The sequence below is a fragment of the Drosophila busckii genome, chromosome 4, assembly GCF_011750605.1.
Source record: "Drosophila busckii strain San Diego stock center, stock number 13000-0081.31 chromosome 4, ASM1175060v1, whole genome shotgun sequence".
NCBI classification, from domain to species: domain Eukaryota; kingdom Metazoa; phylum Arthropoda; class Insecta; order Diptera; family Drosophilidae; genus Drosophila; species Drosophila busckii.
Genome location: NC_046609.1, coordinates 668,156 through 694,025, shown reverse-complemented (window position 1 = coordinate 694,025; position 25,870 = coordinate 668,156). Strand labels below are relative to the sequence as shown.

The window sequence follows — 25,870 nt, the reverse complement described above, 5'->3', positions numbered from 1 at the left end:
GTACATATTTAAAGCGTAGCTTTAATAAATACTTAATATGTAAACTCTTAGTGTAATCCTATTGCTTAGCTTTAAACAATATTATACTGTCAATAAATGCGGAATCTTAAATTCTCATTATAAGTGCAGTTTCCATTATTGAGTCTTATTTAGTAAATGAATATGCAAGCCCCACATAATCCTCAATTAAAAATTGAAAAAATCTAATTCAGCACACACAAGCTTTAGCATGTTTTGGACCAATGCCTGGTGACGCTACAGTAAAAACGGTCTGTGACGCGTAAGCGGTTGTGTTTGGAATGATGTCCTTTCTTGTTCTTGTTTTGAATTTGATCATTATAATAGTGAACAGATCTACGGTGGAGCTATGCTCATTCTCTTAAGCTCGTAGGGGTACTGTCATGAATATGTCCGCCCTAACATTTGAGGTTAGACATAATTCGATTAAAGTAAGTTGAATGTAAGAAGGAAATTTACCTGAAGTACCCGAAATAAATAAAATTCAACTTAAACCAATTATTTCAGTTTCTTACGATGATGATTTGGGTACCAGTTATTTTAAACGGTCATAAAGCGACCGGACACTGTTCCGATTAAACTTTACATTTTTATGAACATTCAGCATACCATCTGTAGAAAATTGAGATATAGTATTTTATTTAATATTAATTACAATATCTTCCTTTAATCATTTTTATTATTATGTAGTTTGTTTAAAAAAAATCCAACATGCCTGGCCATTTGTAAGCGGGCTAATCGTCAAAACTAGATGAAAGTAAAAAATTAGCTGCAAGCTCCTCATCTTTTTCGCATGCAAAGTAAGCTTGCAGAACAAGACCCTCTGGAAAACCCATGGCTTTAAGCTGGAACAATAAAATACTTATTGGTGTAATTTATTGATTTTAATTAATGCATAAGGGACATACCCTTTCTATTGCGTCTTGGTCCTGCGGCGTCAATCGAAAAGTTGCCGGATTTTCGGACTGTATATTCCTTTCTCTTTCAGTTGTACCCAACCCCAAGCCATCACCCTCGGAGGCATTTGTTGATACAGTCCGAATTGCTGATCCAGCAACAGAGCGCTGGTTCTCTCGTGTTGAATCTTGCACTGTTGATGCGGCCATGCTTTCGTTGCTCCTTATGCTTGCAGTCCTATGCGCATTATCTCCTACTTCACCTTCCAGAGGTTGATTTAACATATTTAAAAATGCATCTTGATTCTCAGAAATAAGCTGAAGTAGAGCCGGGTTCGTTTGGCCAATCTGAGAATTTAATGTGCATTTCTGGATTAAAGGTCAGTGTCGATTAATAAATAACTAACCTGTTGTAAAACGGCATGTAATAGGTGCGGATTTTGATAGATTAAAGAGCGCATCTGTAAAAATTGTGGCTGACTGCGTAAAAATTCAAATGGATCTAAAATTTTAAGAGATTCGCATTTAGTAACAATTTAAAATTAAAGTTGTATATAATTTAGTTTTGATATCGCAAAACGAATTTTCTCGCAGTAAGAGAAATTTTCTACAATTTTAACATGCGTGTATAAAAATACTTGTAAAGTTCTGTTTTCATGGGTATATTAAGTTAAAAGGAGGGAACTATATTTTACCAGCGGAAGAGTCTACCGGCGCACCAGTCCCCGAGACCTGACTCAAATGCGACTCCCTCTCATCTTCGGCGCTTGGATTAAAGATATTATTTTCCAGTGGTATGCCGTTTATCAAATATTCTACAGCGCGTTCAGGATTATTAAAACTGGCTGCCATGGCGCGCTCAACTTGCTCTCGAGGATAGCCCATTTCGACCATTGAGGTCACTGTCCGATTGTAATCGACGCCCATCAGCAAATTTGATTCTGCACGAGTTTGAATGGATGCGTTTGCCAACTCGCCGGCCAAATCGATGCTGGAATAATCTGTGTCCGCAACGATAGATTGAACTTCTCTGTTGGCTTCACTAACTTCATCACTGGCTGTTCTGTTGCTAGATTTTTCGTCAACTGTCTTTGTATTTGTTGCGGCGGCGGCCAATGCATTTGGTTCATCTGACTTCTGTACCGTACTTTTCTCTGTTACCAAGACATCTGTTGATGATCTCTGTATCTGCTGATTCGACGGTCCCGCTACAGCGACATCTGTTTTGTTATCTGTTCTTGAATTGCTTCCGCTGCCAGTTCCACTGCTGATGTCTCGAGTCAACATCACCACAATGAACTTTTTCTCATCGACTTTATATGAGTTAATTGTACGTTCGTCTGTTAATATCACTCCTTAAATCAAAAACACAATATACTTCTTTAGCAAACAGAAATTAGATTGTTGTGTAATAACGCACCTGCATAAATCAATTTCTGTTTTTCGACAACATAGTCCGCGCCACGAACATTAAAAATGGCTTTCTTCAGCTCCAAGACCTACGATGTCATGGAATATATATATAAGAGAATCATATATTAATTTATTTTATTGACATGCATATATACACATATACATATATATATACATACATATATGTATGCATGTACATTTTGTAGGAATGCATTTACACATGTAACTGTATGTATGTATGTATGTACTTGCAACTCTAATTTTTCTGTCACTGTTTACCGTTTTTTGAGGTTCAAATTCAATTGAGAATGTTTGTTGTTGCAGATTTTTTACAGTTATAAGCATTTTGTTAAATTATTAGGCTGCTTTCTTTGAGTTTGTTCTCACGAAAATGTTTGTCATCTAGAGTGGTGCAGCAGAGTTGTACGGAGGTATCGATTTGAGCTGTAGAAACATCGATGTTTTTGTCAATGGTTTCGAATAATGTTTTTTTTGCATCGATGTATCGAATCCGAAAGTTTGTTCAGCAAGGTTGGGCGAATAATTTCGGACCGTCGTTGCGCACTCAAATTTAACATAGAAGATAAACTACTATTTATGAATAAAAACAGCGATCTCTAGTTAGTAACCGAAGACTGAATGTAGAATAAATCTTTGTTTGTTTTAAAGTTTCTTATATAAACTAAATAAAGCCGAAATATAATTAAAATAAATAAATTCTTTATACTTTTCAATTTCAGACAGCACCGAGTGCGTAATGTAAGCAGTAGTGCTGGAAACAACATCGGAAAAATATCGATACATCGATGTTTTTAATTTGTTCAAAAACATCGATGTTTTTCCGATGATCGATTTTTTCTCAAATGTTACCAACACTAAAAACGAAAACCATTTAACATCATTGAGAGGGAAAAAAGCGAGAACGAATTGGTAAGCTATAACTATTTTTACATTTTGTTAAATTAAATATATAATTCAAGTATTTTTATTATGGGTTTTAGGCGGATATTGGTGTTGGTAGTGCGAGAAATGGAGAAGACGTTGAAGGAGCAATTACTCAATGGTAAATACAAAAAACTATTAAAGTCACAAGGCAGGCCTCGTAGTTGGTGAGAAGCGCAGTGGCCTGAAGGCAAAAAATGTTAATATAATTTTATTTTTAAACAAAAACGAATGGATCTCTTCTATTTAGTTCATTTTGATTTAAAAAAATCAAAAAATAATTTGTATTTGTTTATTTAGTTAATCTCATTTTAAGTGAATTATGACATTTAATTTTTGATTTGATTTTTTAGGTTAAACTCAATTTAGATTTTAAGTGAAACATGATATTTAATTTATGATTTGATTTTTTGAGTTAAACTCAATTTAGATTTTAAGTGAAACATGAAATTTAATTTTTGATTTGATTTTTTCAAACAGCTAAAACATAAAAGTTATTCAATATTTTATTATTTGCCGGGTCGGAAAAGGGCGGAATTTTGAAATATGCGCCTGCTGAAAAAAATATTTTAAATTAAATTGCCAATTGTCAATTTGGCGCCCTAAAAAGCTTCGATACATCGATGGTTTCCCTCAAAAACAGCGATGTAGGGAAACATCGATGTTTTCCCAGCACAAGTAATCAGAACTAGGCATACACAAACTAGTGATGTAAATAACATCGATCATCGAAAATGTTTGAGCAATGCTTTTCGATGTTTTCCGTATGCCACACTGATAATTCCCGGTTTTAGTTTTAATTTATCATGTGTTTGCAATGCCAAAGTAAGTATAATGTGAAAAGCATATATATAACTATAGTTATTTGCAATTACAAATGTATTTATTCCAGAATAACAACAAAGACAAGCTTTTGCTGGAAGCACTTCACGACAGTTAACGGTAATACCGCAAAATGCAACATTTGCGCACAAAATTTTGAAGACTGCGGGAAACACCACCAACATGAAGAAGCACCTGTGGTCCCTTCATAAAGTTGATAAACATGTTGAAGTGCCTGCAGTGCATAATAGCGTTGCAATAAAAATTTCTATTGCTTAAAGCTTTAGAAATATAGCGGACTGTGGTATTTAATGAAACAGACTGCTAAGGAAGCATTTATTGCTGTATTGCATTGACCACAAGACTATGAAAAAAATCATGAGTTGATATAGTTTAACCAATCAAAAAAGAAAAAACTAAAAAGGCATTTTTTTTGTAGTCTTAATTAGTTTTTATTTAATTTATCCATATATCTCAATAACAAAATTCAAATTCTAAAAATTGAATTAATGAACTATAGCACAATTAGTTGAAAGCATCGCTGCATCGAAGTTTCTAGCCTATTTTTCACACAACATCGATTTATCATTTTGCAAACATCGACATCGAAGTTTCGACCCAAACTTACATCACTAACACAAACTTTTTCAACTACTATAAATAAATTATTACGATATTTTCGATGTTCTAAAAATCAAATATCGGAATCATCGATATATTGAAACGTCGATATTTCTCAGCCTTAATATCGACGGATTTTTTGTGACAACCACCGATAGTTTCTGATTATAGTGTACGGGCTTGTCCTTAATGATTAACTTTTGGACAGCCAACACGATATGCAAGATGAATTTAAGTTTGTTGATATTTTTGAAACTGTCATATGTGATATTGAGAATATTCAAATATTCAAATTGATAGTTAATATTTAAACGAAAAAATATCCATATATATATTTATAGTATCTCGATATAACGCAATATCTGTATTGCTTATTCATATGTATTATATATGTTAATATATTTTTGTTGTTCTACCATATTTCTGATGGCAATCATTTCAAAACAAAACGCTTCTTTACACATATACATATAAGACTTCAGTCATTTTTCTCTTCATTCCGAAAACTACTACAAACTATTAATGGTACTTTTAAACAGGAGTTTTCTGAAAATACTTTTCTGTCATTGCCATAAATATAATATTAAATAGTTATTATTGCTTAATATCATAATTTTTACATGTACTTGTTCGTCCATTTATGTGGGGGTCGAGCTATCGAAGGTACTATCGATATTATCGATCGAGCATAATTTTTTAAATACAATCCCGATACAATCGCGCAAAAGAGGACGTTTCACTGGCTCCACAGCAATCACTCCAACTTCTATTATCTGTCCCACAGGAAAATCACTTAAGAAGTTTTACTGATTGATGATATTATTAACTATAATGTTGAGCAGTCGATTTTTATATACTTTTTTTTACAATTCCCAATCTCTTTCAATGTATATAAAAAAGCGTATGATTTACTATCCCAATATATAACGGAAAATTTGAAATAAATCGCACATGAACATTATAAATTTCTCGACTGATTCCCATTCATATTTCAATTTTCCACATGGACAGCGGCTTTGCTGACGTTTCACCAAAAAAATTCCACGTCGTGTATGAAAAAGTTTGTTGCTGTAAGTTTGTATGCATGATTGTAATATAAATGTGGTGACAATATTTAAAAGGACGAAAATATATATATTAAATTATCTGTTTGGAATGTCTATTGTACAAGCCCATGTGCGTCTGATATTATGCTTATGGACAATTTTTGAACATATGTATTCCTCTGATGCTAAATTTAATTTTAAACAAAAGTTTAAAGTTTGTAAAAACAAAGAATGCAGTGGACAAGCTTTGATGCTTGCGCAGCATTATATGGCAATGCAGCGAAAACGTGCTGTGCGCAGAGTTCACAAAATATGCGCAACCAAAACTTCCTTAGTATATATGTGTGTGTTGGCCTAAGTCCAACAATAAAGGGCTCTTCCGTGTTGCTTGCCTTTAGTTTTCTAGAGCTGGAAAAAACAAGAAAAAGAGAAGGGTTCTTCAACTCTTTTAATCTGGGGCAGAAAAATTTTTAGAAAACGAGCTGTCATCACTCAACAGAACCTCGCCTAAAACTTCGGTTTCATCAAACTTGTAACTGCCAACACCAACGTCCACAACACAGGCTCCACTTTTTGAGTTCTTGGGGAAACATATAGCGCAACGGATTCGGAGTAGTCGAGTTGACTCCATTTTGACTATTCGTCAATATTTTAACACTGATAACCTGGAGTCTAGCTTAAATCCTTTAGATTACTGGAATGTAACTATAAACATAACATTGTAGACTTGGATATCAATAATACATTATATGGATTGTTTTCATAAGCAAAAATATATATCTCAATTGTTGATTTTTCTGTTAGCATTAAGCTTTTGTCTGAGACGGACTTGTTATTTCTTTTTTAATTTTTCATTTGATTTCCTTTTATTTTTAAACATACATACATACTTACATGTACATACATACATATGTAATTATCCTTGAATCAGAAAATATCATATCAGAGAACAGCATTGGTGGTACTTTTAAAGTGGTGGCACCCACAAATCATGGGTATGGGTACATAGTATGTTTGTACGTAAGTACTACATACGCGATCACACAATACATGGGCAAGGGCGCTTACTCACAAGACAAGGCATGGGTGCCAGAGAGCGGCAAGAGTGCACAAGACCTAAAAACACAAGCGTACTACCATGATGGTACTGCCACACACAAGCGAAATTGTGGATGAGACCACAATGCAATTACTTGTGCGTAGAAAAACTGATCTGAGCAGCATTTTGTGCGCAGGCAATTCTTTCCCGAAGCAAAACAGATCTCTCTGGGTGTTTTGTGCGCTGCTTGTGCGCCGCACACACAATTTGTTGTTGTGTCTGTGTGCGTATATTGTCCCGTGTTGCCATTGTGCGCGTATGGTCTCGCACTTGTTATTTGTGTGTGCTACCATTGTGCTTAAAAAATGACACAATTGCCGTTCTCTGATGGGTCCAGCAACGTCACGATAGACAAGGCCGTAGAAAAATGTGCACGCTCACAAAATGCGATCGGCTGTCAACAGCATAAGCGAGAAATAATCTCGCTTGCTGTCTGCACTGGCAGCGGCGCCGATACGACAGCAGGTAAGTAACATGGTAATTTTTAGGGTAAATGCACTCATACCGTCCTCGTTCTCTGATACATATAACAATTTTAAAATTTCCCGAAGAAAAAAGATCGATACATTGATGTTATTTTCCCAAACACATCGATGCGTGGAAGCTGATGATGATGATGTTTTTTCAGCTCTACAGTTTCCAATGCAATCATGGGTCCCACTAGAGCTGTAAAACCATCGATAGTAGCGCCATCGATAGTTTAAGATTTTTTAGTGCAAACATCGTTACTATTGAAGAATCCCTTTGGATTCAGACCATTTGACGGTCACACACAGCAGTCTTCTGGCAATTTGGGCCAGTGGACGCATCTCACATCAGTAGGAAGTGGTGGGAAAATGTCGTAGCGATGGACTATCGCTATAGTCCTAAAACAATAGGTGGAACTGACCAGGGCGCCACCATCGATATTTTCGATATTACCATTGATGTTTTTACAGCTCTAGGTTCCACTGAAATTACTTCCGCTTGAATGAAGTGAACTTCCGCTGTGGCGCTAAAAAATCCGCTTAGTCAGCTCCGAATTCGCTAAACGTCCCATGATGCCAATTGGTTCGATTTTTATTTTCGCTGTCAAGGTAGGCGATGCTAATTTCTGCGCGGATATACATTCAGCGGAATTCAATTTAAATAGTAATTTCTGCAACACCGCTTAATTTTTAAAATTTCGTATATGCTTTCATAAATGAAAATATGTATATCGAAATAAATCGATAGTGCAAATCTGCAATTGATGGAACACCGCTTAATTTTTAAACGTTTCATATTTCCGCGTGTGTCGAATGTCGATTCTCGACATCGAAATTGAGATAAATTAAAAATATAACGAAAACAAGAAATAAAAAATACTCCATATTAAATAATTTATTGCTATTAAATGGAAAACGAAAATCATAGCTATATGTCGATGGGTCGACTTATATCGAAATCGATAAATATTAATACTTAAATATTAAAAACTTAACATTTTTAATGGATTTTAAAATAATAATTTAATGATCTGAAATAATAATTAAATGCTATCGAGGGCCTCACATTTATGTTAAAGAGAACAAAATGAAAATCTAGAATTAAAACATTTTTAATATTGTATTTGTATTATCAATTCAACGACAGTAGTACTTTTTATGAATGTAGGCTGTATGAGGGTGAACATTGACAAATCCCTGACTTAAATATTAAAATCATATATAATCTATAAGGTAGATTTGAGAGTGTTTTAAAGTTTTGCCCTAGAAAAAATATTTGTTTTAATTTTGAAGGCGGATTGGCACATATTTTTTTTAGATTTTTGAAATTTTTATTTTGGACATATTAATGGCAGCTATTTAGTTGTAAGACGGACACCACCGAAACCCATTTAATCCTTAAAGAAGAACCAATTTCAATAAAATACACCAGAAAGGGCAAAGGGCTAGTCAAACCCGTCAATTCTATTAATCAAGATGTGTGTATATACGCAAATATAATCAAATTAAAACATATAATTAATAATAAATTTCAAATTCGCAGGCATCCCACTAGTTGCAAACTAGCTCTATGGCGAAATAGCTAAATTAGACTTAATGCTGTCAACATTATTTGTTCTCATTTCGCTCACGCATGCTCAGTATTAAGGGCTCGCGGAGAGTCGAAATTATACAATACAAAATAACTTTTTTCATCGGTTCAATCAAACGTGTATTAAAAGATGTGAAACCTAATCTGCAAACCAATGGAAATAAATTATCCATACATAAGAAAAGTTATCGGTTGCCAAAATAGTGACACTTAACGCACGAATACTACAAGAATGCATGCTTAAAACAGCATATTGCAAAAGGTTCAGTAGATAAAAAAATTGTAAGCAATCTCCATTTGAATCTTAATTATTGCAAGTAAAAAAAATTTTAATGAATTATTCATAAAACAATGGAATAGAAAGTGCTTGACGCAATTCTAAAAACTCGAGCAAACGCTTCTGTTTGTTCCTAGAGTAATTTATACACTTGTACACTTTAAAAAATACCCAGTAGGGCCTTTCATTTATGCATATCATACACACATGCGTATGTGCGTACATATGTACATGCATTGAATAAATTTACATGTATGTATGTATTTATGTACATACGATTATGTAGGTTCGCTGAAGTTAAGTGAAGTATAAAAAGACAATGAATTATTCTCAAGTCTACATATGTATAAAAAAGGATCATAATAATAATAGTGGGCCAAGGCCTTCTATTGCATATAAAATATATATGTACATATGTATGTACATACATATATTTACATATGCATGCATATGCTGCGTTTCTATAACATAACGGTAAAGTCACATTCAATATATACATATATATGTAATTTTATTTCAAGAGCGCCGGTTCGCATGTTTTTAGATATTTGTAAAAGTAGTTTAACTTAACTTTTTGGAATGTTACATTCAAGTACATACACACATATGTACATACATCACCGTATTCAATGAAATAAGTAAAAACAACCAATAACTAATTGTCTCTGAAAGATAAGTTCGTACGATAAGGTAATGATAAGCTTATTAATAACCGATATACAACATATTTGAATATTGATACTTTGTTTGTTGCTTTTTATCCTAGTAAATACAGCTTAGAAATGTCAAAGAAGACTTAAGATGCGAATATACTTGTTTAGTTTCAGTAGGAATTCTAAAAGTGAATTACTTACATGATTTTAATGAAACTATATCTTCAAACAGAGTGCAAGAATAGTTTAAAATATGACGGTGAGTGAAATATAATTTAGTCAATTAATAAGTATAATAATTATTATTATTATTATTATTATTATTGCAGCACTATGCACCGGACGAATATTTTCATAATAACAAAAACGATGCCTTATTCACCGATAGCCGACCAATCAATAAAAGACCTATTTATAATTATGTTGACACTGACGATGCAAAAAGGGTTGCTGAGGATTCCTTCGAAAATAATGAATATAACATTACTAGCACATCTGGCGACTACGATATATCTGGTGTGGAATGGTGTGTTAGTGTTAGCAGTGCGACGACGACGTTTGCGGATAAAAGAAGCTTTAACCAAAATTATGTCCACGATTATATGGAAGACTATGGACATATTGTCGACACAGGCATAATGACTAACGATGGTAATGATACGGGGCGTGAGATTGAAGATGGAGATGGTGATTATTGGAACGAGAACGGTACAGCGTCAAATGAATATGAATGCGCGTATTCGGACTATAGATATGCGCCCGTCTCTGGATCAGCTTCCGTGCCAACTAAGATACTGCCATCCGTGCCGATGATGAACAGCAGTTGCAGCACTTTGCCTAGACAAGATTTCATATCAGAAACTGGAGGTACGTACGCGGGAAAAGTCAGTCGCTTTGGTTGCCGCTTGCCGGCCGCACCTGCAGATAACTCCAAGTATCGTATATTGCCGCAAGCGGTCACAAGCTATCAGAAAGTTCACGTTCACCGAAATAATTGGAATGAACATGCTAGCTGTGCGCCGACTGCCGCTATGATCGATGAAAGAATCGGAAGTTTTATAAGTCTGCCAGCGGCGCCATTGCGTATGTTACCCCAAGTACACGTGCGTCCACGATCCTCACAACAAATTTTTAAAGATGATTCGGCTTGTGGCGTAAGGAATGTACATGACGCTGAAGATTTGATTGCTACTGCAACTGGTAAATGCATAGCTGGGACCAGCAACTATGATATATTGGGCCAGATATCACGGCCTTACACCTCAATGTTGCCGCTAGATTATAATGAATACTCTGAGTTCGGATGCAACGCCGACAATATGTCAACCTACAGTGACACCCCCCCAATGAGCAACGCGCAGCACAAACTCCAGCAGCAGCGAAAAATATCACTGATGATGGCAATGACAACTGCATCTGTGATAGCATCTGGGGAAACTAGGGTGCCAGTGTCGACTCAGCAACAGCAGAACAGCAAGCTTACCCAAAAGTGCTCCAATTATTCGATAACACCCACACCTGCCTTTACCAACGCCAATGCCACTGCGATAGCTTCCGATAGGTGGTTTAAGTCAGAGTTAACACCAACAACAATATTGAGCGATACAACCACAAAACCACTGACCTCAACCACAACTAGAAAATTGCCAAATTTTCTTTCGTCACAAACACAGTACAAGTCGCCGCTATTATCAACAACTGTTGTTCCCGCAATTGAATCCATTACTACTTCCACCTTGCCACAATCATTTAACAGAATCGATAATGAATCAACCCTACAACATAAACCAATTCACCCGTTTGAAAAAGCCTCTCGCTCCAAGCAGCTGCCAAAATTGCCCATACAAAAAGTAAAAAATAATTTTAATTGTAATTCAAATTTGAATGTAAGTCTAAGTTCAACAAGTTCTACTAGTTCAAATTTAGGAGCACATTCCAATAGGCCAGCATTAGTAGAACCCGTATCATTGCCAACTGTATTTTCCCCGGATAACATAGCTACTGTTGATTGTTCTTCAAATTTAATTGCGTCGAGCTCAATTAAGACGTTTCGTGATGATGCAAACAATCTATGCCAAGTAGAACAAAAAAAATCAAGCATTGTAAACTCAGATGTGAATATTGATAATAAATTGAGCGACTTTACTCATGTCAGTCTCCATGATCGATCACCTATAGGCATTCAACCAGAATCGACAATATCAATGCAAAGCACTGTCATATCACCCAATTATGGATCAAGCAAACTTGATGTAACGCAAGACTTTTCGCTTAAGTCGACGCACACATTCAGAGACCTTTCGCTGGATACAAATATAAATGCTACAAATATAATCACAAATACAACAAATACTACAAATAATGATATTGAATCATCATCATTTAGCATATCAGATTACCTAAAGCCGTATTCAATTATCTCTACAAGCACTAATCAATGTGAAAACATCAGTAGTCAAGTCATAACTGAATCATCATCATCATCAGTGGGTTCACAGAAATTACAAATTACGTTGCCTTTATTGGAGTCTCATTTTCCAAATTCAAATTCAATATTAACATGGACTACCTGCACCAACATGGATAGTCCAAAAACATCTGTAACCAGAGCTGATTCTTTTACTATTTCTGAATCTGAACCGCAGCTTTTAAATGATTTATACATGCCATATTTATTAGGAACCCCGATAATCGATGCTAACAATGAGTTCAAGGCTCAGTCAGTTTCCGAAAATGTGTTCTGGACAGAAACGTGTAGCTCTTCAACGATTGTTTCAAGTGCTAGCCCAACTGTGACCAGCTCACCAACGCTCTCATATATTGATTATATGAAACAGTTTGATCTACCGGAACTGCCACCAATACTAGAAATGTGTAGCATTGATCCTATTTCCACAACAACATCAAATTCATTTTCCGATGAAACAAAAATTGAAATCAATATGCCAAATACGCCATATATGCTATGTGATTACAAATTACACTCATTGGATGTAGGAGACCAAAATGAGAAAAATACGTCCTTCGGTAAATTTATTGAGAGTGAATCACAGACTGACACAAAATCACTTGGGGATACATTAAGTTATGATGAGATTAAAGCTAATGTAGAATCGGTTGTGAGCTGTGCAACTTTTGATGACAATTTTTATGACAGTTATAATGTTGATCTATCAGCGCTTACGGCAACAATCGCGCATATTGAGAGTGAAACAAGTTTGACAACGGCCCTGAAGCCAAATGTTACCAAAAGCGAAGAAATGTTAAAAATTACCACTGACAAATCGGATCATGCCAAAGGTGGATATTATAAGCCTGAGCAAAAGCAGCAAGAGATGTTCCATGTTACGGCTACAGAAGTGTCACCTCTAAAGGGAAAATCTGCAACGAGCGTGCTGGGAGGCCTGTCTAAAGGCATCAAAGGCGGACTAGATGGTGTCTTAAGTGGCGTTAATCTAGCAATGGATAAGCAGCCACCAGTCAGTTCTGGAGGTAATAGCAAAAAAAGTTTTGGGTTCGGCTTGGCTTCAAAACTTGTACCGAGTGTTGGTGGCCTCTTGTCAAGTTCCAGTTCAAAGCAATGTGAGTCAGTCCCATGTACCGTTTCAACATTAGACTTTAGTACGTTTACTGTAACAACAGTATCGCCTGCTTGTAGCACTCAAGGTGTGCAAAGTTTCGGTAATGATTATAGCTATGGCTATGATTACGACCAGTTGCCACTCTGTACGACTAGTGCATTGGACCCGACCTTGACTACAGACTATATGATGGGCACAAAATCAAATGCGGACTACGACTATGCGGATAATTACGGATCAAATTTATCAATCAATCAACATTTAACTAACAACTTGCAAAATTATAGTGAAAACGTTTTTAATAGTGATTTTGGCTATGCAAATAATGAGGACTACAATGCTCATATAAATGAAAGAAAACTTACACCGGCTTCCACTACCATCATCACCCCCGCTCAGTATGTGGCAGTGCCTGGAATAATAGAAAGCGATGGTCACGAATACACAAATGCAATCCCTATAACATCCACATGCTATCAGTCTGATCCAAAAAAAGATCACGTATCCTTAAACTCGGAGAAAAAAATTAGCGTCGGTAGTGCAGCTGGTGGTGTGTTCGGTTCTATATTTGGAAAAGCTGCAGCAGCTGTCCAGTCAGCTACGCAGGCGGTTAATCAGGGAGCATCCTCAGTAGCATCAGTTGTAGCCCAAAAAGCAAACGCGCAATCAGTAGATGTCAAGGTGATAGGTGCTCAATTGAAAACAGTTACAGCTGGCAATGTAACAGGCGCTAGCGTTGTCCAGATAACGCCGACGCTCATAAAGTGTGAAGATGATTTTAGGGATAATGGCTTTAATGAGCAGCCTTGTCTATACATAGCTACAACAACTACTGCTACAACTACAACTTCTGGCGAAGATTACAAGAATAGCAATGATTATATGCAATCTTATGATGATACGTCAATATCAATACCAATGTCATTGGCCTCAATAATGCCAATGACCATTGCAACTAACGATAACAAAGCATATGTTGCGTACTATTCGGATGATAATAATAGCCAGCAGGATGTAGTAGAAACTCGCTTAGGAACTATGTTAAATAACGGACAAAAGTTTCTACCGACGGTGCCGCCGGCAGGTGGATCCACCGGCAAAAAACTGCCCACCATCAATGGTAAATCGGGTCTGCTTATCAAGCAACAGCCAACAGAAGTCTATGATGATGAGTCAGATAACGATGTCATGAATGATGATGATTTCATCACAGATACAGACCACGTCAAACCGAGTTATTTCAATGATAGTGAGCAGAGTGATTACTATATGGATCAAGGCCGGTTGACGACACCGTCAGGTCAGGTTAAAAATTATTATGAGCACGATAGCGTCAGTGGTTATGACTATCGTGAAGATTACTTTAATGAGGAAGATGAATATAAATATCTCGAGCAACAACAGCAAATGCAACCTCAGTCTCAAAGTCATAATAATATGTTTAGCCATAAGGAAGCATCCTCAGATATCAGAAATGGGAGCCCGCATGACGATGATGACTTCTTAGACGAACATTATCTACCCAGTGAGGAGGAGTGTGGCAATTATCTAGATGAAAGCTCGAGTGGTAGCGTAGGTATTGGTAGCAGTATCGGTAAACCAAAGGCAATAGTGTGTGAAGCAGTACCTGTAACTGCCAATGGAGATTCAACCGGGGTGATAACTACCGATCACTTGCCTGCAAGTCGCACACCAATTTTATCACACCAACAAATTAAAAAACAGGATAGCATTATTATTGAAGAGGATACTGGCTTAATCGATACAGCTAAGATGTCAAATGACGAGGATGTCGATTTTGATGAGGATGATAAACTTGGAGATCTTGTACCAAACAGAACCATGTCTCAAAAGAAGAAGATGTTGACACGCGGTGAGACAGAAGAAGTCGTTAGTGGTCACATGCACATCCTGCGAAAGTCGGAAGCTACAGCTAAGCAACGCTGGCACTGGGCTTATAATAAAATCATGTTACAGCTAAATGTAAGTACGCTATTGCTTTACTTTTAATACCCATGACAAATAATTTTTATGTAACATCCAATAAATTTGTCATCATTTGAATGCCAATTCACGGCTTCGCCCTATATATTTGTACCTTAACATTTTTATAAAAAATTGAGAAAACCATGTTCTGCAACTGTATGTAATAGGCTAAAGAAAGCCTAGCAGAGTAGCCATAAAGTTTACATATTCTTGATCAGCAAGACAAGCTGAGTTGATATAGCCATGTCCGTCTGTCTGTCCGTCCGTCTGCATTAACAACAAGAATTCACAGGCTAGAGCATCTAAATTTGGTATGTAGGTTCTAAGTAAGCTGTTACATATATACTATGTGTTGTGAGTGCGTTCGTGTTATTCCCGCGCACCCTTGTCAAAGCGTTTATGGTGCATTATGGTGCAATGAACTTCGAGTCATTTGCTTCAAATTATTGTGCAAAAATCAAAAGTTGGTGAGAGAGAATTCATTTCTAATATAGAAACATAATTTTTAACTAAGATAACAATTGTTAAAAATGTATATTTTTTTCTCAGTGCACATACATACACGAGCATATTAAGTTGCAAGATAAGCCAATGCATTTGAATAATAGTTAATTAGATTGTGGGGTATACACACACATACATTTACATTACATTTATATATACCTACATTACCTACAAAAGTACGCATGTTTAATATATGTAGATATATGTAAATATTTTACTATAGTGGGCAAAAGAATGTAGTATTATAAAGCATTTGGATATCAATTGTAGTGGATACGTGCTTTTCGAATTTGCTTCAACAGCTCACGGTACAAAATTAATAAATTGAGCATAATGAATTTTCTTTATGGCATGTTCAGTGATAGAGTTTCTCAAACTCGATTATTGAAATCCCACGGAGAAGTACCGCATGATCAATGCGTGGCAACCGAAGCAGTAGGAAATGCAATTGAAATGACAACTTCAGCTGACCGCACTCGCAAGCTGAGCTGCCTTCTCAAGCATCAACGCGAAAGTGACGTTTATAATGTAAGCATATATATTATGTGATCACTTTTATATTGCGGAACGTGTTTGTTGTAAATTGCTGTTAAGGAACTTCAGGCGGGTGATTTTGTTGTTATTGACCGTCTGAGCTTACTACGTCGCACTATGGTCCCAAAGTCGATTCTTTTGGCATAAAATCGAAATTTCAATGTAAATATATTTTTAATACAATATATTTTTTAAAAAATTTATAGTTTTATACTAATTATTTTGTGAGCTCTTAAAAGTCAGCAATCAATCAGATTTTTTTTTGATGACATGATTTAAGTTTTTGTCACAATTAAATATATTTGCGTCAATTAAAATATTTTAACAATGTAAAATAAAGATAAAGGTATGTATTAACTATTTTGAATAGTATTTTTATGTGTAGTCCAGAGAACGACAAGAGTGCACACACCCCTAAAAAGACAACGCGTACACCATGGTAGTACTGCCACACACAAGCGAAATTGTGGATCAGACCACAATGCAATTACTTGTGCGTATAAAAAATGATTGCAGCAGCATTTTGTGCGCAGGCAATTCTTTCCCGAAGCAAAACACAAGAAAAGGGTCAAAATATTTATGCGTGTTTCTGTTTCGCTACCTGCTGTCGCGTCGGCGTCGCTGCCAATGCAGACAGAGCGAAATAGCAAGCGATATTGTTTCTCGCTTATGCTTATATGCTAGCCGATCGACCTCGCGGACATTTCCTTTGCGCTTGCTTCGTTGTGGCTAAAAACACAACGGACCTTTTCTCGGATCTCTCTGGGTGTTTTGTGCGCTGCTTGTGCGCCGCACAAGCAATTTTTTGTTGTGTCCGTGTGCGTATATTTTCCCGAGTTGTCATTGTGCGCGTATGGTCTCGCACTTGTTTTTTGTGTATGCCACCATTGTGCTTAAAAAGTGCCACAATTGCTGTTCTCTGGTGTAGTCCTAGTTTTTTAGTTGTGTATGCCTGTATTGCTTATGTGGATTTGTGTAAGAAACTTAAATTCGTTCTCTACTACTCTACAATATGAGGCTTACTGAGAAAAACTAATAACGTACGTTTGTTCTGATAAGTATCGTAATAGACCGCGCAGTAATAGTTTGTCCCCGTTTTTCCCCCTTTTTGGGAAAAACTCACATGTTGCAGGTGAATTTTTTTTATCGAAAATTGTTGAAAATTACTATGTGCGCGGTGACTTAGCGTCTTCCAACAAAAAAAAATTTTTAAAACTGAAATTTGAAAAAAAAAATACAAAATTCTAAAATATTCTAAAAAAAGTTCATGCCAAATTTCAAGTCCCTAGCTTTATTAGTAGACTTTATGGCAAAAAATCGACTTTGGGACCATAGTGCGTCGGTTGAGACCTTATTAGACTATATTAATACTATTTAGTTTTGACTTGGTCTAACTTATAATTATTAAGTAAGAACATTTTTTTTCTGGTGATAAAAAATATTTATCACAAAATTATGATAAAAAAAAAGTTATTGCACGCGTTTTAATGACTCACAAATCGACCCTCGTATAAAATAAGCTTTTCGATATAAAGCTTTATAGCTTTAGTGAGTAAACAACTTCCACGCAACAATTGCAGCTGATTTTCGGTATGGTCATGCGCAGTGATAAAAGGGTTCGCGCTCTCTTTCTCTCTATCATTTCTTCATCTACTAAGTGAATAAAAAAGCTTTGAATGTTTCTATTCCTGTGTACCACAAGTCCCATGTTCTGAGGGAATCTCTAAATATGTATGTACGCGGTCTGTGCATGTGCTGTAACAGTATTAGTTGACAACGTTCACTTCGCTGGGTAGTATACATTTCAGCATTTTTCAATTCACATCAGTTCAAGTCAACAGCACTGTTTCATATAGTGGATTTGCGTTCTAGATTTTATTTAGAGAAAAAGTTTACTAAAATAATATTTTAGGCAAAAGTGTAGTTAACACCAACAATTTCCAAATAGAAAGTCTTTTAACTTGGTTATCAAACTTTTTACCAATAATATTTGTTAGCAGGCACACAAAACGAAATGAGTATACATAATTTTATATATACGAAAACACATGTATAAAAATGGCTTTAAGGCAATGTACTATATAAAGTGTGGAATGGTTTCTTATGCCAAAATTTAGCGGATAAATTTAAACTAAACTACACATACGTCTGTCTTAACAATAATCCATATTCATAAGTACTGAATATTATTAGAGAAAAAATTTCGTATACACACAAAACACCCAAAGCTTTTGCGATTTTGCTTTATTACAATTAGAATACTTCTTTAATCGATTGTAGTTTATTATTTAAGCATATTAAAAAAGTGTTTGCGTATAAACCTAAGTGACTAACAACTTAACTCAAAGCTACTAGCATTTACTATTATTTTATATGTATACGTATTTTTTGTATAGATATGCGAGAATGTATATACATGTCTTCAAATATGAACTGATAGAAGCTTATAGTTTATATGCAAAGAATCGAGAATTACACATATTACAAAAAAAAAACATTCAAGTGAAATTTAATACAATTCAGTCCTAACTACTTAAATGTACGTATGCAATACATATATGTATGTGGATACAAGTTTTTAAATTATTTGTATATAGGTAAAATACTCACGATACAATGTCTATTATACCGGTACCATCATCATCATCAACATCAGCATCGTCCAGGGTGACGTTAACTACGAACTACCAGCAGGGTTTCGCAACAAAAAAAACAGTTTTGCAGTCAGCGACATTCTCCGACACTTTAACAGCTAATGAATCAATTGAAAATAATTATCAAATTCGCAATAAAGGTTTGAATCCAGAAGATTTTGCATCACTAACAAGTTCACCCAAAGAGTCTAGTGGACAGCTACGATACCAGAAACACTCCTATAATGAACAGCCATATATTGCTACTCCATTCAAAATTCAACGACTCAAGCAACATCAGCAGTCTGCCCATTCCCAGGATTTGGCTTCTTCGGCATGTGTTGGAGCTCTATTACAGGAACAAGCAGAGGCACTAAATTTTGGACAAACCCAAAATGTTCATTTGGATCAAGATAAACTCTTTCAGCAACAATCTACAAAGAAAACAAATATAAGTGATGAAATTGCGCTATCGTTGGCCATGTCAGAATCTTTTCCAGTAAATGGAAGTATGGCTTCACTAAGAAGCGAACAGCAATTGTGTCAACTGTATAACTCGCAGCAACACTCAGATTATATAATTTCCGATTATATGGAAAAGATAGCAACACGCATTAGTTTGCTTGAGACAGAGCTTAAGTTTGCATGGCGTGCCTTGGACTTGTTATCTACTGAATATGGAAAGATTTGGACAAGATTAGAGAAGCTCGAAAATATATCGATGGAACAGCAATCAGTTGTAAGCAATTTAATGGGACTCATCACTGTTGCCAAACAACAGCAATTTACAGACATCAGTAGTTTAAGTATGCAATTGAGTGATACCAATAATGCGGACCCTCTTGTGCTTGAAAATACAGACCACCAAGATTTTCATCAAGCACTGGAGAAACATTTGAGCACATTGGAGCTGGCAAGTATGGAAAGCCAAAAACTAAAGGACGCATATGATACCGATGAATTGTTTGTGGACGATGCGATTGAATATGTCGACCTGGGTTTGGATTTAGGCGAGAACGAAGAGCTCCTCTTTCAGAATGTTAATTTTGATGATCTACAAAACTCATGGCGACTAGAGGATGGGTCAGGACCGCATCGAAAGTTGGATTCGGGTTCTGACCTAACGCTGTATGAGCAGCAACAAATGCTTGCAAACAATGCGCGTACACAATTATTGCAGGAGTTTTTCAAAAGTCAGCAAGTGCTCGAACAGGTGTCCCCTGGAAGTCAAGTTCAAGACCAAATCCAAGACCAACTCATATTAAATCGATCATCAGAGCACTTAGAAGAGTTAAATCGCCCGATGGTTAAAAAAGGTGAAATAATTTCATTATATTCTGATCCAAGTGCCTTGAATGCACAAGATGAGCTTGATGAACTTAACGATAAGGTTCAGTTTTTTCGATTAGCAGCCGCTAAAACTGGGCAAGGAGGAAATGAAGTTCTTCCGATAGAAGATACTGGGGGAACAATGATTAGCAATGGTCACAAAAGCTGTGAAATTAATGAAAACTTTTACAAAAACCTTAACGAAGCATATCGAGATAATAGCTTGGCATCTGAAATAACGAATATGGATATACTATTGCAGCAGTCAGAAGTTACTCACGAACATATCATGAATTTACCTCTGAGCACTACTCGCTCAACATCCTCTTTAAAGATGATTCACGAGTCTAATGATGAAGAGCAAAATGTGTTAGACTTACCTAAAAATACTCAAAAGTTATCCGCAGTACCACCAACCGGTCAAGTTAAGTCGACTGAATCAGTAAAAGCAAATACAAATAGTAATGAATTTCTGTCAAAAACATGTAAGGAATCGCGAAAGCATCGAAAAAAAAAACACTACAAAAACGAAATGGATATGATAAACAATCTTAAAAGTATACTATCTCAGTCATCGAGTACAGTTGTCAATATAGATGAAAAAGAAAAATTCGATATGCATAATGATTATAAGACCATATCACATGTTGAAGCCTCTGGATGTACAATTGGCCAAAATCAATCGCAATCGGAGTGGGGCAAGCGCTCTTTAACAGTATGCTCAAGCTCTGAAGATAACGACAGTATATCTTATGAAAATATTACCATTTTGGATCAAATGACAGACATAATGATAAAAGAAATCAATAAAATCAGCGATCTGCAAACACTGTCAGCATCTCAGATACTTACACTGCGTCAGACAATTCGATCGGAGCAAGCGTTTTTTGAGAAACTGAATCAAGTTGATCAAAATTTAACTCTTCTTCTGTTGAATCCTGTTACTATGGCCGAAGAGCTGCAGCGATTGCGCATATCGGTTGCTGACAAAAAATTTGATTTGGTAATGAAGAAGTTTGGCAAAAATATTGATACCTTAAAAAAACTAGTGGGCAATTCATTTGAAGGTTATAAAAATACATCAACATCAAATAAAAACTTCACAGAAGTAAGTCCACAATGCAGTGACTATAACGCTCACCTTCTCCGAAATAAATCAGATCTGGATGAGCAGTTAAAGGTTTTGGAGACTCAAGAGATTGAAATTAACTGCAAGAAAAACATTGAGCAAATAACCTATAGTCATGGCTTAGAAGTGAATCAGTTATTAAACTCAAAAATTAATCATGGTTCGACTCTCGAGCATGCAATCTCGTCTAGCAACATTTACAATCAAGACAAGTACATAAGATCTCTGAAAAAAAGTTTAGAGCGCCACAACAGCATGTTGTTTCTGCTTCATCTTCAAAATCCAGAAAAGCACAGGGAAACCGCTGATCTTGATGATATTCTTTTGGGTCCTACTGGTAGTAGTCCACCGCCACCAGCACCAAATGATTTAAATCCATTTTGTACTGAAATGCATCAATCATACCCAGTCAAACAAGTTCATCTTCCAATACACTCATCACCCCGACAAGCCAAATCAGACTCTGGTCTATCTTCGATGAGTGGTTGGTCATCGAATTCGCCGGTTTCCGTGACCATTACGACATTAAGCAACGACAATCCAACTAATGCTACTTTTATTTATAAATACAAAGATAAACCTATGGATATGATTTTAAGTTCTGGCATTGATGAAGATTGCAGACAAAGAGTAGAGCAGCTTCCTCTCAGAGATTATATATTATCTGAGGAAAATCTTAATTACATACGTGAGCTGTCAAAGAACATTCCGATTTGTTCGGCAATTGAAAATAAATCAATTTTTAATGTACTACCAAGCACTCTTATGCCGTCAAACGATGAGCAGATTATTTATACCGTCGATGAAATGCTGGAATGGGATCAACAACAACAGCAACAACAACAACCAGAAGCGTCAATTCAAAAATTATTAAAGTCGCAGTCTTACTTACAGCCCCAAATATTACCCCAGAATCAGGAATTTTTAAGTTCAAGCCGGGTGCCAGATCTTTTAAGAAACGAAATTCGAAAATCAGCGAAAGAACCACCAATCAAAAATCTACATTTTCATAAGACAGGTACAGCTAACTTACAAAAACCTGATGTGGACCAAATACAAAAGCCATATTTAACCGATCGGCTTGTCTTTTACCCGTCATCTAATAGCATTGTCGATTACAATAGCAGCAATAATTTGGACTATTTGGGCTTTTCTCAGCATGATGAAAACATGCGGCTTCGAACAGATTTAAGACATAACGAGACCCATGTTGGGTTAGTGTACCCTAATTCTTACTCAAAAAGTATATACCAAATGGAAACAAAGTCACAATCCCAGATCGGGGTTGAAAGCGAGCTGACGGATCAGCTTAACCAGGAACAACTGCAACAAACAAAACAATCTGTATCTAAGCCGCCAAAGGTTTGGAACAAAATAAGCAATCTTTTACCAGAAAATTTTAAATTGAAACGTTCAGTAAAATATAGTCGCTCACAATCTGTCCCTATCGGTATTGTCCAAAGCCAGGGCTCCCAGATGCAGGCGCGTGGCCAGGCAAGCTCTTTTCCGTTAGTTGCCCTTACGCGTAGACGCTTCCATGGCAGCAGCACTCGTGGAAATTTGGATCTGTCAAAACGTATTCAAAAATTACCAATGCGCATAATACATCGAGCCACTGCTTATCAGAGTAACTCCCATAGGGATCATGGCTCAATCACATCTGAGCCTGAACCTGTGAGACGAAGCGTCACACATAAGAAACGTTCGTTCTCAGCTAAAATGAATAATTTAATGCTGAAAGCGAAGACGTATAAACGGCACAGCTTTGGCCTGCGCCCCGGGACCAGCATCTCAAATCCCGAGATGAATATACAAATGCCTAACCTCACATCATCCGATACTGATGACTCAGCAACAAATGAATTTGAAGTACGAGTTGCAGTTGGAATGCCGAACTTATTGAATTCATCTAAAACCGATGATGATAATTTCTCTGATATCGGTACTGTTAGTCCTTTAAACTATGCTGACGCCGGTTTTGATAATGACAGTTTTAATAAAAGAAATAAGGTTGAAGATAATCAGAACTATAATAAAGAGAATGACGAAATCTATTCAAAAGATAATAATACAAAATTTGTAGGTGAAGAAAGTACTCTATTTGCGGTTATAGGGGATTTGAAACGAACACCAACCGACAAAATTGAAATATTACATGAACAAAGCACTGTGACAAGCAATTTAATAAACTCTGACCTAGTTATAGACCTATTTGATGGAAAGGCAGAAATTAACCAGTCTATGCCACAGGCATTTTATGACTCTCCGGACGCCGCCCCTGCTCGTGAAACAAATATTATATCTGAAAAAGATGAGCCATGTACTAGAACAGCAGTTGATGCGAAAACATGTGCGGCACTACCATCAGTACAAGTGGCAATGACGTTCATAGACAAAGCCATAGATGTAGATCAAGAAAACTACACAACAGCTACAACTACCACTACCAGTCCGTGTACCGTTACAAGGCTTAGTAGTGGTAGCCTGCAGCAGTATCGCAGTACTGCTTGGGCAACACAGCAACAGTCGTTAGACATTCCAAATATTTTCGGTTTGGGCACAAGGGACGATGACGACAATCGCAGTCAACATTCCGGGCGCACATTCTCGTCATCACGGCGCCAAAGTACAGAAGATAGCATCGACACTGACGATGAGTACTTTTGTTATGAATTGCGTCAGCTAGAGGAAATGGAGCAAGAACGCATGGCTGAATCAACACTGGAAACTGGAAAATGTTGCGAGCAGCAGCTGTCAACAGTATCATCTGTTGATAACCAAGTACTATTTTCACAGATTGGTCAGTTAGCTTCGGGAAATGTTGATGAAGAGTTAGATAACATATATTATTCATATGCTGAAGCGGGAATTGAATTTGCACCAGACGAGACCATAAAGTGGAATATGTCTCAAGTTTTAAGTGAGCTTAAATGTGTTGTAAAGCTGGAACCCGATATCTTTGTAGGGAAAATAAACCAATCTGTTGTAGAATCTAACGTTGATACGACCCTAAAAAAGCATAAGCAGCAACGTGACTGTGATAAGCTAACAAAGGTCCGTGATATGCACAGTGCCTGGCAGGACATTAATGGTGAATATCAAATACCCAGCTCTGATCCCGAATTGTTGGAAGAAGTTGCAGCTAATGCAGGAAAAGATGAAAGGAAAATTAAGCGATTGAAGAAAAAACGACGGGAGCGTAGGAAAACAAATCAAAACATTTCATCTCTACACGATAAAGATGATTTTGAAGACTTCCAAGAAGTCACTTCATCTTCGTTTACGTCTGACGATAAAGACGATGAGATTTCTGGACATTGTAATGATAAAAGGAATAAGCTTCATAGAGAATTGAAAAACCAGGATGGTCAAGATGGAGATGTAGATATCGTTCGCGATTCATCTTCAAGTGACACCTCTGGTCCAGATACTCCAGCTGAGTTAAGTGATGATAATGATCTAAATTTAGATGCTAATTTAGACGTGGGCGAACATGTGAGTATCGATGAGAATCGATTGGATAATCGGAGCCATTCGCAGGGATTGCAAGAACTAACACTTACTGGCAGTCGTGAGAATCTTTTTTCCGGGACCAATCCAGATGTAGACGTAGCAAACATAAATGAAGAATATGTATCTGAAAAAAGCACTCCGCCTCGACCTCTTAAGTTAATAAGTCTTGGTTCAAGTATGGAAGGTTGTCAGGTATCTAGCGCGAATGGCAATGCTTCCAACATTGGCAGTAGCAAATGGAAGCTATTAAAAGCACTAAAGGAGCGCAAAATCGAAGAAAGGAATAATCAGGACAAAATTAAAGAAGAAGAGTTGGCTAAAGATAAAGAAAAGGTAATTTTAGGCTGATTGAAAAAATTGTGACTTAACAATAAAAGCATATGTGACTCACACTGAAAGTTATACACGAAAAATAATAATTTTTTTCTTGACTTAAATTAGTTCTTTTATTTTAAAATTATATCTATTTTAATAGTCTTAATGACTTATGGGCAGAGAGATTATTTACTGAAAAAGAGCTTATCCAAAAAATTTTATTCTTTTTCCTTATTTCATTATAGAATGGCACTGGTACTGGAGATGTCGGCTTGCGCTCCAATGGACATCCGGGCGACAATCCTTTTTATAGCAATATTGATAGCATGCCAGATATACGACCAAGACGTAAATCGATTCCCCTGGTATCAGAGCTTGTAAGTATCGACATTAAACAAGATCAGAAAAATTACGTATTTATTTTACAAATGTCACCAAAGTCAAAAACACAATATCTTTATGTACTGAATACTACCATAACATTTATCTTCACTTGTAAAT

The 25,870-nt window shown here is 36.3% G+C and overlaps 3 protein-coding genes across 7 annotated transcripts in view; 2 read left to right on the top strand and 1 right to left on the bottom strand.

The window, feature by feature from the left end:
- Window positions 1-670: 670 nt before the first annotated feature.
- Window positions 671-2,765, bottom strand: LOC108607416 (UV excision repair protein RAD23 homolog A). The gene is made up of 6 exons (XM_017998207.2): window positions 2,607-2,765; window positions 2,335-2,413; window positions 1,610-2,269; window positions 1,322-1,416; window positions 927-1,262; window positions 671-863 (listed from the first exon to the last, which is right to left on the bottom strand). Exons 1-6 carry the CDS (start codon window positions 2,670-2,672, stop codon window positions 753-755), a joined length of 1,347 nt encoding a protein of 448 aa, XP_017853696.1. The 5' UTR covers window positions 2,673-2,765; the 3' UTR covers window positions 671-752.
- A 7,260-nt stretch (window positions 2,766-10,025) lies between these two features.
- LOC108607325 lies at window positions 10,026-12,404 on the top strand. Its single transcript, XM_017997996.1, has 4 exons — window positions 10,026-10,104; window positions 10,175-10,712; window positions 10,983-12,252; window positions 12,374-12,404. Exons 1-4 carry the CDS (start codon window positions 10,099-10,101, stop codon window positions 12,402-12,404), a joined length of 1,845 nt encoding a protein of 614 aa, XP_017853485.1. The 5' UTR covers window positions 10,026-10,098.
- Window positions 12,249-25,870, top strand: part of LOC108607362 (protein unc-13 homolog B) — a 28,820-nt gene continuing 15,198 nt past the window's right edge. For 2 of the 5 annotated variants that reach the window (XM_017998072.1, XM_017998071.1), the window contains exons 1-2: window positions 23,005-25,387; window positions 25,615-25,746. In XM_017998072.1, coding sequence (XP_017853561.1) covers window positions 23,018-25,387; window positions 25,615-25,746 — 2,502 coding nt within the window. In that variant the 5' untranslated portion in view covers window positions 23,005-23,017. Of the gene's footprint in view, window positions 15,410-23,004; window positions 25,388-25,614; window positions 25,747-25,870 lie in introns of those variants that run through there. The other 3 variants (XM_017998074.1, XM_017998073.2, XM_017998069.1) reach the window with 3 other exon arrangements.